General features: G+C 47.5%; 1 protein-coding gene across 1 annotated transcript in view; it reads left to right on the plus strand.

Moving 5' to 3' along the window:
- Positions 1-13410, plus strand: part of parp8 (poly (ADP-ribose) polymerase family, member 8) — a 616987-nt gene that overhangs the window by 577122 nt on the left and 26455 nt on the right. The window contains exon 24 of the mRNA XM_070862515.1: positions 1363-1432. Within this exon, the coding sequence (XP_070718616.1) occupies positions 1363-1432 (70 nt within the window). The remainder of the gene's footprint in view (positions 1-1362; positions 1433-13410) is intronic.

The following is a 13410-nucleotide window of genomic DNA, read 5'->3' on the forward strand; positions in this document are numbered from 1 at the left end:
AGCAGGACCTCCCTGCTTTTGTACTCCATCCCTCTCGCAATGAAGGCCAACATTCCATTCGTCTTCCTGATTACCTGCTGCACCTGCAAACTAACTTTTTGGGATTCATGCACAAGGACCCCCAGGTCCCTCTGCACTGCAGCATGTTGTAATTTCTCCCCATTCAAATAATATTCCCTTTTACTGTTTTTTTTCCCAAGGTGGATGACCTCACATTTTCCGACGTTGTATTCCATCTGCCAAACCTTCGCCCATTCGCTTAACCTATCCAAATCTCTTTGCAGCTTCTCTGTCTCCTCGACACAACCCGCTTTCCCACTAATCTTTGTGTCATCTGCAAATTTTGTTACACTACACTCTGCCCCCTCTTCCAGGTCATCTATGTATATTGTAAACAGTTGTGGTCCCAGCACCGATCCCTGTGGCACACCACTAACCACCGATTTCCAACCCGAAAAGGACCCATTTATCCCGACTCTCTGCTTTCTGTTAGCCAGCCAATTCTCGATCCATGCTAATACATTTCCTCTGACTCCGCGTACATTTATCTTCTGCAGTAACCTTTTGTGTGGCACCTTATCGAATGCCTTTTGGAAATCTAAATACACCACATCCATCGGTACACCTCTATCCACCATGCTCGTTATATCCTCAAAGAATTCCAGTTAGGGATGGGCAATAAATGCTGGCCTTACCAGCGACGCCCACATCCCAGGAACAAATTTTTTTAAATCACCCGTTTTACACTATAGTGCAAAGCCAAAAGCTAACTCTTTTACTCTTTTTGATTTTTCTCCCCATTTCTGTGGGATAATTTAAGCTTTTCTTGTTGCCTCCCCACAGATTAGAAAATGAGCAGAGCAGGAGTCGCACCTTTTCTTCCCTGTGTTCCAACGCACTTCACATTAGTTTGCTAAGTTCAGCACAACTGTGCAGCCCACATAATAGTATATTTTCCATTCACCATTGCTACTGGTAAGCTGCAGTCAGGTTTTCTATCCTCCCCCACCCCCGCAGTGCTGCCCTTAGGCATTTATCTCCACCCAGTGTCACTATAGGGCTTCCTTTACTCCCTCTTCCTACCAGTGCCGCTCTTGAGCTTTTCTCTCTCTCTCTCTCTCTCTCTCTCTCGCCTCAGCGCTGCTCTGGGACACCTATCTCCTGCTACACTGATTTTGAATGCTGCTGCACACTGTGAGGTTGGCAATTTGACAGTAACGCCCGCACATTTAATTCTCCCTTTACGTTCATTATCACCAACTAATTATATGTGTGGGTAGTTTATATTTCAGCTTTCAAAGCAATGTCTGGTAAAGAGTTGAAATTCGGTCAATTAACTTGATCCATTTAATTCTTTTCCAGTCACAGAAAAAAGGACAACAACCCCAGTTTTTGCAGAGTCGTAACCTGAAGTGTATAGCCTTATGTGAAGGTATGGTGTTCTCCAGCAGTAGCTAGGCAGAGTTTACAAAACATGAATAAAAAGTGGAAAAACAACTAATTTGCCTGCTGCATTTGAAAATGGTATAAACTCTAATGACAGGTCCTTTTACTAACACTTAATCGTGAGCCGTTTTGTAATGGGCAGCTGATCCGATTGTGCCCGTTTTACTATTGGAATGGATGTAAAAGCATTTTTACATTTGTCCGTGAATGCAAAGAGCATTCATTGCTTTGTAGTCAAGGGTCGAGATCACCCTTGTTCCTTCTCAGCTGTCTAAGATAATCCACCCCAATGTAAAACTCACTATTTGGTTTGTCATGGTCTTTTCTTGTTTCTCCATGGTCATAAAGTATAACATATGAAGCTAGTTAGGAATCTCAAAGGTACAGTACCTATTGGACAATTAAAATACTTTCTTACATACCATTCCTACACTTGGAGTCCCAATGGATGACACTTGCATCTGCAAGCCACACTTAATGAGTTACATGGCGTCATGTTGAATGTTTCAGCTCAAGGCTGTGTATCAGTAGACAGACCCACCAGAGGTGGTGGCACAGTGGTAAACAGTTGGGGGTGAGTGCTTCTGGGTGTCCTCAACTTTGACTACGAAGCCCATGAAGTCTCATGGCTTCAGGTCAAGCATGGACAAGGAAACATCCTGCTGAATTCCACCTACCGCCCTCCCTCAGCACATAGAAGAAGCACTGAGAGTAGCAAGAGCACAGAATATACTCTGGGTGGAGGACTTCAATGTCCATCACCAAGACTGACTTGGTAGCACCACTACTGACTGAGCTGGCCGGGTCCTGAAGGATATAGCTGCCAGACTGGGCCTGTGGCAGGTGGTGAGAGAACCAACATAAGGGAAAAACCTACTTGAATTCGCCCTCACCAATCTACCTGTCGCAGATGTATCTGTCCATGACAGCATTGGTAGCAGTGACCACCGCACAGTCCTCATGGAGACAAAATCCTGTCTTCACACTGAGGACACCCTCCATCGTGTTGTGTGGCACCAGCACCATGCTAATTGGAATCACTGCTGAGGCACTAAAGTATGGCGGAGAGGCACTGCTGGCGTGAATACACAACCTCATCTGTCTCATCTGGAGGAAGGAGAGCATGCGGGGGATCTCAGAGATGCAGTAATCGTGACCATCTTTAAAAAAGGGGACAAGTCTGACTGCGGCAACTACAGAGGAATCTCCCTGCTATCATCCACTGGGAAAGTCGTCTCTAGAGTCCTCCTCAACCATCTTCTTCCCGTGGCTGAGGAGCTCCTCCCGGAGTCGTAGTGTAGATTTTGGCCTTCCATGGGGCACAACGGACATGATTTTTGCAGTGCGACAGCTACAGGAAAAATTCAGAGAACAGCGTCAGCCCTTATACATGGCCTTCTTCGACCTTACAAAGACCTTTAACACTGTCAACCGCGAGGGTCTATGGAATGTCCACCTCCATTTCGGATGCCCCCAAAAGTTCATCACCATCCTCCACCTGCTCCACGACGACATGCAGGTCGTGATCCTTACCAATGGATCCATCACAGACCCAATTCACGTCCGGACCAGGGTCAAACAGGGTTGCGTCATCGCCCCAACTCTCTTCTCAATCTTTCTCGCCGCCATGCTCCACTTCACCATCAACAAGCTCCCTGCTAGAGTGGAAAAAAACTACAGAACCAGTGGGAACCTGTTCAACCTTCGCCGTCTCCAGGCCAGATCCAAGACCACCCTCACCTCTGTCGTCAAGCTAAAGTACGCGAACGATGCCTGCGTCTGCGCACATACAGCGGCCGCACTCCAGGACATAGTCGATGTATTTACTGAGGCGTACGAAAGCATGGGCCTTACGCTAATCATCCATAAGACAAAAGTCCTCCACCAGCCTGTCCTCACTGCACAGCACTGCTCCCCATCATCAAGATCGACAGTGCGGCCCTGGACACCGTGGACCAGTTCCCATATCTCGGGAGCCTCCTATCAACAAGAGCAGGCATCGACGACGAGATCCAACACCGCCTCCAGTGCGCCAGTGCAGCCTTTGGCCGCCTGAGGAAAAGAGTGGTTGAAGACCAAGCTCGCCAAACTGCCACTAAGCTCATGATCTACAGGGCTGTAGTAATACCTGCCCTCCTGTATGGCTCAGAGACATGGACCATGTACAGTAGACACCTCAAGTTGCTGGAGAAACATCACCAACGATGTCTCCGCAAGATCCTACAAATCCCCTGGGAGGACAGGTGCACCAACATCAGCATCCTCATTCAGGCTAACATCCCCAGCATTGAAGCACTGACCACACTCGATCAGCTCTGCTGGGCAGGCTACATAGTCCACATGCCAGACACGAGACTCCCAAAGCAAGTGCTCTACTCGGAGCTCCTTCATGGCAAACGAGCCAAAGGTGGGCAGGGGAAATGTTACAAGGACACCCTCAAAGCCTCCCTGATAAAGTGCAACATCCCCACTGACACCTGGGAGTCCCTGGCCCAAGACCGCGCTAAGTGGAGGAAGTGCATCCGAGAGGGCGCTGAACATCTCGAGTCTCAACGCCGAGAGCATGCAGAAATCAAGCGCAGACAGCGGAAAGAGTGTGCGGCAAACCAGTCCCATCCACCCCTTCCCTCAATGACTATCTGTCCCACCTGTGCCAGAGTTTGTGGCTGTCGTATTGGACTGTTCAGCCACCAAAGAACTCACTTCAGGAGTGGAAGCAAGTCTTCCTCTATTCCGAGGAACTGCCTATGATGATGAAATGGGATAGATTCAGAACAGATGTAGCAGCTCAAAGCTGGGCATCCATGAGGCATGGTCGGCCATCAGCAGCAGCAGAATTGTATTCCACCACAATTTGCAACCTCATGGCATATCCCTCCTCTATCATTACCAACAAGCCAGGGAACCAACCTTGGTTCAATGAGGAGTGCAGAAGAGCATGCCAGGAACAGCACCAGGCATACCTACATATGAGGTGCCAAGCTGGGGAAGATGCAATACAGGACTACATGCATGCTAAACAGTGGAAGCAGCATGCTATAGACAGAGCTAAGCAATCCCACAATCAACTGATCAGATCAAAGCTCTGCAGTCCTGCCATATCCAGTCGTGAATGGTAGTGGACAATTAGACAATTAATGGGAGAAGGAGGCTCCATGAATATCTCCATCCTCAAAGATGGGGGAGCCCAGCACACGAGTGCAAAAGACAAGGCTGAAGCGTTTGCAACTGTAATGTATGCACCTGTGAGGAATGTTCACTGGTTTGTAGAGCTGTAGCCCATCAGCCGGTCCAGGCAGCGGGCAGTCGAGGGGGTCGTTCAGCCCGACTGCCTGCCTCTCTTCCGTGCGTCTATCCGCGCCAGGATGTCCTTGGAGATGGAGCACGCGGTGTCCACCGGTACGCTCGCGGCCTTCCGCGAGAGGTGGGCACCAGAGGGACTGGAGTGCATCATCACCCCCGGCAACCAAATTTTAATTTGATTTTATGTTTTAAAGTTTATTTTGTTTTAATTGCCGGTGTTTTTAGTGTCCCCCTCCACTTTTATAGGGGGCACTTGGAAAAAAATTGATTTTGGTGCCCAAAAAAGGGCCTTGAAAATGTTTGGTGTGTCCCCCAGATCGGGGGGCACGATTTAATGTTAGTTGTTTTTTCTCCTAAAAGAGTTGTAAAGCTGTAGCCCATCAGCCGGTCCAGGCAGCGGGCAGTCGAGGGGGTCGTTCAGCCCGACTGCCTGTTTCTCTTTCGTGCGTATATCCGGGCCAGGGTGTCCTTAGAGATGGAGCACGCGGTGTCCACCGGTATGCTCGCGGCTTTCCGCGAGAAGTGGGCGCCGGAGGGACTGGAGTGCATCACCACCCCCGGCAACCAAATTTTAATTTGATTTTATATGTTTTAAAGTTTAATTTGTTTTAATTGCCGGGTTTTTTAGTGTCCCCCTCCCCTTTTATAGGGGGCACTTGTAAAATATATGGTTTTAATGCCCCAAAAAAAAATCACAAAAAAAACACAGAAAAACAAACCAAAAAAAACCATTTAAAAAAATAAAGGCACAGTTAAAAGTGTCTGGAGTGTCCCCCAGATCGGGGGGCACTTGATCTAATGTTTATTTTGTTCCCCCCCCCCAAAAGAGTTGTAGAGCTGTAGCCCATCAGCCGGTCCAGGCAGCGGGCGGTCGAGGGGGTCGTTCAGCCCAACTGCCTGCCTCCCTTCCGCGCTTACTTCCAGGCCAGTGTGTCCCTGGAGATGGAGCACGCGGTGTCCACCGGTACGCTCACGGCCTTCCGCGAGATTTGGGCGCCGGAGGGACTGAAGTGCATCATCACCTCCGGCAACCAAATTTTAATTTGATTTTATATGTTTTAAAGTTTAATTTGTTTAATTGCCGGTTTTAGTGCCCACCGCCCCCCTTTTAGCCAGGGGGCACTTGTATAATTTGTGGTTTTAGTACCCCAAAAAAAAAACAAAGGGGCACGTGTTTGAAAGTGTTTGGAGTGTCTTCCCCTCCCCCCCCCCCCTTAACAGGGGGCACTTGATTTATTGTTTTCTGCAAAATAGTTGTAGAGCTGTAGCTCCAGGAAATCCCCTCCGTGCCTTTCAGTTCTGTGCGGAAGGGATTCCTATATGGGCTGCTCTTGCACACTCTCCACGTTGCTATCCTCGTCTGCCATCCAGACACGCCATGGCGCACCATCTTGCTGTCCGGAGGAGGCGGGAGTCCCCAATGCAGTGCATTCCACGTGGGAGTCCTCCCTCTATTTATTGGGGACTTGGCCTGGAGCGTGTTGCATGGAGTCCTGTGCAATAAGTTTTTAAATCGGTTCACAGGCTCCCAGGACACCTGCAATTTCTGCGGTCTGGAAGAGTCCTTGATCCATGTCTTTGTTGAATGTGCGAGGTTGCAGCCCCTGTTCCAATATTTGAACGGACTGCTCCTCAAATTCTGGTTGCACTTCAGTCCCACACTCCTGATCTTTGGGCAACCTGTGCGAAGGGGAGCGGGCAGGCTGGAAGGCTTCCTCGTAGGACTGCTCCTGGGCATGGTCAAGGGGGCCATCAGCTGGTCCAGGCAGCGGGCGGTCGAGGGGGTCGTTCAGCCCGACTGCCTGCCTCTCTTCCACGGTTACATCCGAGCCAGGGTGTCCCTGGAGATGGAGCATGTGATGTCCACCGGTACGTTCGCGGCCTTCCGTGAGAGGTGGGCACCGGAGGGACTGGAGTGCATCATCACCCCCGGCAACCAAATTTTAATTTGATCCAGTTGACTGTCCAAAGTTGAATTTGTTTAATTGTGTTGGTTTTAGTGCCCCCCCCCCCCCTTTAACCAGGGGGCACTTGATTTACTTGATTTACAGTGCAATAACTGTTAGACTGAGTACTGTTTAACTCCAAGAGGTATGACCTTGGCTCTGCTTTATTAAGGCCCAAAGTGACTAATATACAAAATGGCTGGCCTTTTATACTTGGGCTGCACACACGTGCGTGCAACCCAATGGCCTCCAACAGTGACGCCATCTAGTGGTTAGTGATCCCAAAAGTACATACATGACAATACCCCCCTCTGAGGTATTAACACTGTCTTTTACAAATTGAGACGGTCTAGTGTTTTACGCTCCAAGGTTGACCGTCTCAGTTCAACTCCAGCCTTGGGTGAGTGTTCAGGGTCTGTTGTGACTGGTGGCTAGGTGGCTGACCTGATGGAAGTGGCAATGGCCATGTCAGGGATTGAAAGTCCATTTTCATTGAACATGTCAGTGATTGAAAGTCCCGATTCACTGATGAACACTGAGTTCTCTGATGACTGGGGGTAGGTTGGTTGGTCGTCGATTGTCTCATCCTCTGACTGTTCCCGTTCATCTGTGTGCCGCAGCTTTGTCTGATCCATATGTTTCCTGCATGTTTGCCCATTTTTGAACTTGACAATAAATACTCTGTTGCCTTCCTTGGTCATGACAGTACCAGCGATCCACTTGGGACCCTGACCATAATTCAGAACATATACAGGATCATTTACATAAATATCGCATGACACAGCTGCGCGATCGTGATACCCTTGCTGATTTTGTCTTCTATATTCAACATGATTATTCAAGTCAGGGTGTTCAAGAGATAGCTTGGTCTTAAGACCTCTCTTCATCATTTGTACAGCAGACGAGACCCCGGCAAGCGTGTGTGGTCTTGTCCTGTAACTCAGCAGTATGCATGACAGGTAGGTCTGTAGTGACCCTTGGGTTACTCGCTTCATACTCTGCTTTATGATTTGGACAGCACGTTCTGCTTGCCCATTGGATGCAGGTTTGAACGGTGCTGACCTTACATGTTTGATACCATTGAGTTTCATGAACTCTTGAAACTCCTGACTGGTGAAGCACGATCCGTTGTCGCTAACAACGATGTCAGGCAGACCATGTGTCGCGAATATGACACTGAGATTCTCAATAGTATCTGTGGATGCGCTGGATGACATGATTATACACTCTATCCACTTTGAATATGCATCCATCACAACTAAAAACATCTTCCCCAGGAAGGGACCTGCAAAGTCTATGTGGATCCTGAACCAAGGTTTGGACGGCCACGACCACAGACTCAGCGGCGATTCCGCTGGTGCTTTGCTGAGCTGCATGCAAGTGTTGCACTGATGCACACATGATTCCAGCTCAGAGTCCATTCACGGCCACCATACATGAGACCTGGCAATGGCTTTCATCGTTATAATGCCGGAATGTGTGCTATGTAGCTCACGTACAAATTTCTCTCTCCCTTTCTTGGGCATAACAACACAGTATACAATCCGACTGAATAGACAGTTCGTCTTTGCGATGAATGTCCTCGCACATTTCTCTGGGTATGGCAGACCAATTACCTTTGAGGGTGCAACTCTTCATCACCAATAAAATCGGATCCTGGCTGGTCAGATCTTACACTTGTTGAGCCATGACAGGCGTTCCTTCACTCTCAAAAGCATCCATAACTAACAATAGGTCCGCCGGTTGTGGTGTTGCCGGTGTGGGCAACAGCAGATGGCTCAAAGCATCGGCACAATTCTCTGTGCCAGGTCTATGGTGAATGACATAATCATAAGTGGATAATGTCAGTGCCCACCTCTGGATGCGGGATGAAGCATTGGTATTAATACCTTTGTTTTCAGAGAACAGTGAAATGAGCGGCTTGTGATCTGTCTCCAGTTCAAACCGAAGACCAAACAGGTACTGATGCATCTTTTTAACCCCATATATACAGGCTAGTGCTTCTTTCTCTACCATGCTGTAGGCTCTTTCCGCTTTAGACAAACTTTTTGAAGCATACGCGACTGGTTGAAGTTTACCCGCCTCATTAGCTTGTTGGAGTACGCAACCAATTCCATATGACGAAGCATCACAGGCCAATACTAAACATTTACATGGGTCATAATGTACCAGCAGCTTGTTAGAGCAAAGCAGATTAGTGGCTTTCTCAAAACCTCTGTCTTGAGACGCATCCCACACCCAATTGTCGCCTTTTCTTAGCAGCATGTGCAGTGGTTCTAATAAGATGCTCAATTTAGGTTGGAAGTTATCGAAGTAATTGAGTAGGCCAAGGAGCAAATGCAGCTCCATCACATTTTGAGGCTTGTTGCATTCTTGATGGCCTTGGTTTTCGCATCCATGGGCCTGATGCCGTCAACAGCAATTTTTCTCCCCCGGAATTCGACCTCTGGTGCCATGAAGACGCACTTCGAGCATTTCACTTTGAGTCCCACTTTGACCAGACGATGTAGAACCTCTTCCAAGTTGTTCACATGTTCCTCGGAGTCACAACCTGTGATCAGGATGTCATCTTGGAACACGATGGTTCTGGGAATGGACTTCAGTAGACACTCCATTCCTCTGAAATATTGCTGCAGCCGAGCGAATTCCAAAACTGTGATAAATAAACAGTCCTTTATGCATGTTAATGCACGTAAGTCTCTTCAACGTCTCGACCAGCTCCTATGTCATTTAGGCCAACGTCAAGTCCAGTTTGGTGAATGATTTCCCCCCGGCTAGCATTGCAAACAAGTCATCAGCCTTCGGTAATGGGTACTGATCCTGTTTTAAAACCCTGTTGATCGTAGCCTTGTAGTCTCCACAGATTCTGACTCTGCCATCACTTTTCAGCACAGGAACAATGGGGCTTGCCCATTCATTAAATTCAACCGGTGATATGATCCCTTCACGCTGGAGTCTGTCCAGTTCGATTTCAACCTTCTCCCTTATCATATACGGAACTGCCCGAGCTTTATGATGGATGGGTCTTGGATCCGAGCCCACATGGATTTGCACTTTGGCTCCCGTGAAGTTGCCAATGCCTGGTTCGAACAGCGAGGGGAACTTGCTCAGTACTTGAGTGCATGTATCTTTCTCCGACGACAATGCCTTGATGTCGTTCCAATCGAATCTGATTTTTTTCAAGCCAGTTCCTGCCGAACAGTGTTAGGCCATTGCCTGGGACAATCCATAGCAGTAACTTGTGAACCGCCATCATACGGTACTTTAATTGTGGCATTGCCAATCACCGTTATGAGTTCTTTCGTGTGTGTGCGCAACTTGGCATTGACTGGACTCAGCCTAGGCCTCACAGCCTTAGTATCCCACAACTTGTCGAATGCCCTTTGGCTCATTATCGATTGACTCACCCCCGTGTCCAGTTCCATCGATGCCGGCACCCCATTAAATGTCATATTGATCATTATCGGTTTGCTCTTAGTTAGGAACGAGTACAGTCCATACACTTCCTCCTCTGGTATCTCGGATTGCACATCCAAATCCATGCCAGTCTGACCATCATCCTCCATGTGGTGTGTCGCAGCACGCTTGCTCATCTGCGGACACTTGTGCTGGAGATGCCCCACTCTCAGACAGCCTTTGCAACTATATTGCTTAAATCAGCACTGCGCTCCCTATAACGCAACATGGAGAAATCTGATGCATTCCCTCTGGCGGACTTTGGCAGCCACAGGTTTTGTGTATGCAGTCGGGTAGGCCCTGCCATTTGTCCCTCTGTCAAACTCTGAATCAGTCATATTTACAGTACTTTGCCGAGTTTCAATTTTTCACTGATATCTGCTGTCGACTTCTATCCGTCGTCATGCATGACTGAGCAATCATGATGGCCCTGTTGAAGTCCAACGTCTCCCCCGCCAGTAGTTTACGCAGGATCACCTCGTGGTTGATGTCGATTATAAAGAAGTCCCGCAGCATGTCTGCCAACATAGCCCCGAACTTACATGGTCCCACTAGACATCTCAGGTCGGCAACGAATTCCGCCACATTCTGGCCCTCTGAGCGAATGTGCGTATAAAATCTGTATCTCGAGATGATGATGCCTTCATCTGGCATAATATGGTCCTGTACCAGTGTACACAATTCTTCATACGTCTTCTACGTTGGACTCACAGGCAGGAGTAGATTCTTTATCAGACTATACATTTTTGGACGGCAAACTGTGAAGAACACCACCTGGCGCCAATCTGCGTCACCAACCTCCTCCATTTTGTTGGCAATGAAGAACTGGCTCAAACGGCTCACAAAGTCTGCCCAATCTTCTCCTTCCATGAATCGCTTCAGCAATCCAATTGTGCTCATTTTTGCATGCAAGGGTTCTTGTTGTCTTGTCGCCAAATGCTGTGTATACAATAACTGTTAGACTGAGTACTGTTTAACTCCAAGATGTATGACCTTGGCTCTGCTTTATTAAGGCCCAATGTGACTAATATACAAAATAGCTGGTCTTTTATACTTGGGCTGCACACACGTGCGTGCAACCCAATGGCCTCCAACAGTGATGCCATCTAGTGGCTAGTGATCCCAAAAGTACATACATGACATACAGGTGCAACTTAAAATAGTTGTAGAGCTGCAGCTTAGCCAATCATGTGATATTCACATGACTCAATAAAACCCCAGCATGCTGGTTTTCGGGAATCCACGATTAGGCAGATGGTTGTGAGCCTGGTGGATGAACTCATAATGTGTTGTGTGATTGTTAAACCTTTTGCTGATAAACCAACTAGTTCTTGGTAGCAATGTGATGATATGATTTCTTAAACATAGAACTCATGAAGCAAATGCATTACAAAATGGCGACAAGGATGGAAGTTTCTTTATGAAGTAATTTTCATGGCATTTCTTTGGATGGCAAGGCAAATGCAAGTGGAACACAGCAAGAAGATATACTGCAGCATGGTTCCCAAATGAGAGTCTGGCAGTACGATTTTTTCTTTTGTGAGTAAAGAAGAGTGTTGAACTGACACAAAGGGCTTGTGGAAAGCCATTTAGAGTCATTGAAAAGCAATTCAAGATTATTGAGAGTCATTTACAGCTATTAAGCTAAGAAGGCAATATGGATGTGACAACGAGTTATGTTAGTAATTTGGGAGCCTTTGACAGCAATAAAAAACATAGAAACATAGAAAATAGGTGCCGGAGTAGGCCATTCGGCCCTTCGAGCTTGCACCAGCATTCAATAAGATCATGGCTGATCATTCACCTCAGTAGCCCTTTCCTGCTTTCTCTCCATACCCCTTGATCCCTTTAGCCGTAAGGGCCATATCTAACTCCCTCTTGAATATATCCAATGAACTGGCATCAACAACTCTCTGAGGCAGGGAATTCCACAGGTTAACATCTCTCTGAGTGAAGAAGTTTCTCCTCATCTCAATGGCCTACCCCGTATCCTAAGATTGTGTCCCCTGGTTCTGGACTTCCCCAACATCGGGAACATTCTTTCCAGATCTAACCTTTCCCATCCCGTCAGAATCTTATACGTTTCTATGAGAACCCCTCTCATCCTTCTAAACTCCAGTGTATAAAGTTCCAGTTGATCCAGTCTCTCCTCATATGACAGTCCAGCCATCCCTGGAATCAGTCTGGTGAACCTTCGCTGCACTCCCTCAATAGGAAGAACGTCCCTCCTCAGATTAGGAGACCAAAACTGAACACAATATTCCAGGTGAGGCCTCACCAAGGCCCTGTATAATTGCAGTAAGACCTCCCTGCTCCGATACTCAAATCCCCTAGCTATGAAGACCAATATAATATTTGCCTTCTTCATCGCCTGCTGCACCTGCATGCCAACTTTCAATGACTGATGAACCATAACACCCAGGTCCCGCTGCACCTCCCCTTTTCCTAATCTGCCGCCATTCAGACAATATTCTGCCTTTGTGTTTTTGCCACCAAAGTGGATAACCTCACATTTATCCACATTATACTGCATCTGCCGTGCATTTGCCCACTCACCTAACCTGTCCAAATCAACCTGCAGCCTCTTAGCATTCTCCTCACAGCTCACACCGCCACCCAGTTTAGTGTCATCTGCAAACTTGGAGATATTACATTCAATTCCTTCATCCAAATCATTAATGTATATTGTAAAGAGCTGGGGTCCCACTGGTCACTCCACTAGTCACTGACTCCCATTCCGAAAAGGACCTGTTTATCCCAACTCTCTGCTTCCTGTCTGCCAACCAATTCTCTATCCACGCCAGTACATTACCCCCAATATCATGTGCTTTGATTTTGTACACCAATCTCTTATGTGGGACCTTGTCAAAGGCTTTCTGAAAGTCCAAATTCACCACATCCACTGGTTCTCCCTTGTCAACTCTACAAGTTACATCCTCAAAAATTTTTTGAAGACTTGTCAAGCATGATTTCCCTTTCATAATTCCAGGCTGACTTGGACCGATCCTGTCACTGCTTTCCAAATGCGCTGCTATTTCATCCTTAATAATTGATTCCAACATTTTCCCGACTACTGATGTCAGGCTAACCAGTCTATAATTATCTGCCTTCTCTCTCCCTACTTTTTTAAAAAGTGGTGTTACATTAGCTACCCTCCAGTCCATAGGAACTGATCCAGTGTTGATAGACTGTTGGAAAATTATCACCAATGCATCCACTATTTCTAGGGCCACTTCCTTAAGTACTCTGGGATGCAGAC

This window comes from Pristiophorus japonicus, chromosome 2, assembly GCF_044704955.1.
Source record: "Pristiophorus japonicus isolate sPriJap1 chromosome 2, sPriJap1.hap1, whole genome shotgun sequence".
Lineage (NCBI taxonomy): Eukaryota > Metazoa > Chordata > Chondrichthyes > Pristiophoridae > Pristiophorus > Pristiophorus japonicus.